This window comes from Octopus bimaculoides, chromosome 7 (assembly GCF_001194135.2).
Source record: "Octopus bimaculoides isolate UCB-OBI-ISO-001 chromosome 7, ASM119413v2, whole genome shotgun sequence".
NCBI classification, from domain to species: Eukaryota; Metazoa; Mollusca; class Cephalopoda; order Octopoda; family Octopodidae; genus Octopus; species Octopus bimaculoides.
Genome location: NC_068987.1, coordinates 54,315,539 through 54,318,066, shown reverse-complemented (window position 1 = coordinate 54,318,066; position 2,528 = coordinate 54,315,539). Strand labels below are relative to the sequence as shown.

At 35.6% G+C, this 2,528-nt stretch overlaps 1 protein-coding gene across 2 annotated transcripts in view; it reads right to left on the bottom strand.

The window, feature by feature from the left end:
• Positions 1–2,528, bottom strand: part of LOC106871816 (tRNA (cytosine(38)-C(5))-methyltransferase) — a 66,368-nt gene that overhangs the window by 13,186 nt on the left and 50,654 nt on the right. For both annotated transcript variants that reach the window (XM_052969693.1, XM_052969692.1), the window contains exons 7-8: positions 1,668–1,725; positions 147–303 (exon numbers count right to left, since the gene is read on the bottom strand). In XM_052969693.1, the coding sequence (XP_052825653.1) occupies positions 147–303; positions 1,668–1,725 (215 nt within the window). The remainder of the gene's footprint in view (positions 1–146; positions 304–1,667; positions 1,726–2,528) is intronic.

The window sequence follows — 2,528 nt, the reverse complement described above, 5'->3', positions numbered from 1 at the left end:
TGTATATATATATATATATTTATATATGCACACAAACACACACACACACACATATATATATATATATATATATATATATATATATATATATATAGAGAGAGAGAGAGAGAGAGAGAGGTCTGACAAATCTTGCTCAAAATACTCACCAAATGTGTGAGGGAAACATAACAGATTAGCAATCTCTCTTGGGGTAAAGAAACGTAGCTTTAGTTTCCGTACAACATTAAATTCCTCCTCGCTCCACTGCTTACGGTTTTTTAGCTGCTGTGTCTTCATTTTCAAGTCATAGGCATCTTTTACCGACTGAAGTTTTAGAAAAACAAATAATTATCATGTTGAATTCATTCAATGATTCACTGGTTTCTTTCTTGAAATTCATTCAAGCCATAACTGAGCGTGCAAAGGTAGTGTTCATGTTTGTAAGGTAGGTAGAAAGATATAATAGAATTCCTCCAATAAGTACTGACTATTGGTATTACTATGAGCCAATGAAGAAGTTCCTAAGAGATCATTTGACTGGCTAGAAGCAACAGCCAAATCTATCATATAACATACCCTTACAACATCTCAGATGTTAAGGGTATGTTGTTATCCCTGAGCTATGCACATTGCCGAGTAATGTAACTCCAAAGACCCATTGGAGGAACCTCATTTCATATGTACACACTATGCACTGGATAACTTGACTGTGGGTTTCTGACAGACTCCAAAGAGGTGGAGGGATAGAATACTGCACTAGCAGACAGCTGGCATTTATTTTCTTTTGTTACATTTATTCAAACATTTATTCAAACCCCGAAGAATCCCTCTCAACACATGGCTATGATGTTCCACCGCTACTCCTGCTCATGATCAGAGTTGCACTTATTGTCAACCATTAAAAAACATGCTCAAGTGGTTAAGGTCACTCATGCAACTGACCAGTAAATCTGTGGTATTGAGCAGAATATTTGGTATAATGATATTTCTGCTTCAGCAACTCAGTGCTGAATCTGTCTAAAATGTAATGGGAAATAGGTCAGTTTCAAAACACTAATGTCCATGTCACAAAAGCAAAGTTTGAAGGGAATAGTAGTCATTTCCTTTGATTTATAGATAAAAACAAATAGGAAATAACACTTAATTGACAAAATAAAAACCAAACATTTTTGTTACACCTCTGTTCCATTTTTAGAAATAATACATTTCAAAATCTCTCAGAGAGATTTATGCAGTAGTGATACGATGAAGTAGTTGTATGCTGTCAACTTAATGTGACAGTCCCCTGAAGGGAATAATACTACTGTTGGTTAGACCTAGGAAGCTACACCGCTTTGTGTTGGCCTTGACACATTTCCTGTGTCCTTATGTTTACAAGAGGTGCTTGTCTCCCCCTTGTAAACATAAGGACACAGGAAATGTGTCAAGGCCGACAGGAAGCGGTGCAGCTTCCTAGGTCTAACCAACAGTAGTATTATTCCCTTCAGGGGACTGTCACATTAAGTTGACAGCATACAACTACCTCTGTTCCATGTTTATATCTATTTCCATAAGTGCTTCTTTTTTAAAAACTTCAAAGTAACGACTGTGTAATACCAGTGTAACACCGAAAACCTTGTTGAAATAAACTTTGAATGACTCAGTGTTAAAGGAAGAGTTCTAGATGGAACCATTTCGAAAATACTTACTTGGCCATCTGTGGACATTTGAATAATGGAACCAGAACCTTCAATATAGTGACCATACCTAATAGAAACAAATAGACGATCATGATGATAATAATAATAATAATAATAATAATAATAATAATTTCTTTTATTTGCTACCAGGGCAAAGGATGAGGTGGGACAGTACAAAGACAGACATCAAATGTGGTGGGTTTACGCATAATGAAATGAAAGGAAAAATATATATGTATAAATGTATAGAAAATATAGACAGTATACAATAAGATATTGAAGAGAAGCATATGTAGTATACCATAGTAAAAATATAATAAAATTAAATATAAAAAAAAAATAATGATAATGGTAATAATAATAATAATAATAATAATAATCCTTTCTACTTCCAATGAGCTAACAATTCTGCAAGCTTGCCGCCAAATAATAATGATAATAATAATAATCCTTTCTACTAAATGCACAAGGTCTGAAATTTGTGGGGAGGGGGACTAGTCAATTACATCGACCCCAGTACATAACTGGTACTTAATTTATTGACCCCAAAAGGATGAAAGGCAAAGTCGACCATGGCAGAATTTGAACTGAGAACGTAGTGACAAGCGAAATACTGCTAAGCATTTTACCTGGCATGCTAACGATTCTGCCAGCTGACCACCTTAACAACAACAACAACAATCCTTTCTATTCAGGGCCTGAAATTTGTGGGGAGGAGGTAAGTTGATTACCTTGACCCCAGAGCGTAACTAGTATTTATTTAATTGACCCCGAAAGAATGAAAGGCAAAGCCGGCCTCGGCAAAATTTGAACTCAGAACGTAATGGCAGGCGAAATACCGCTAAAGATTTCATCCAGCATGCTAACAAT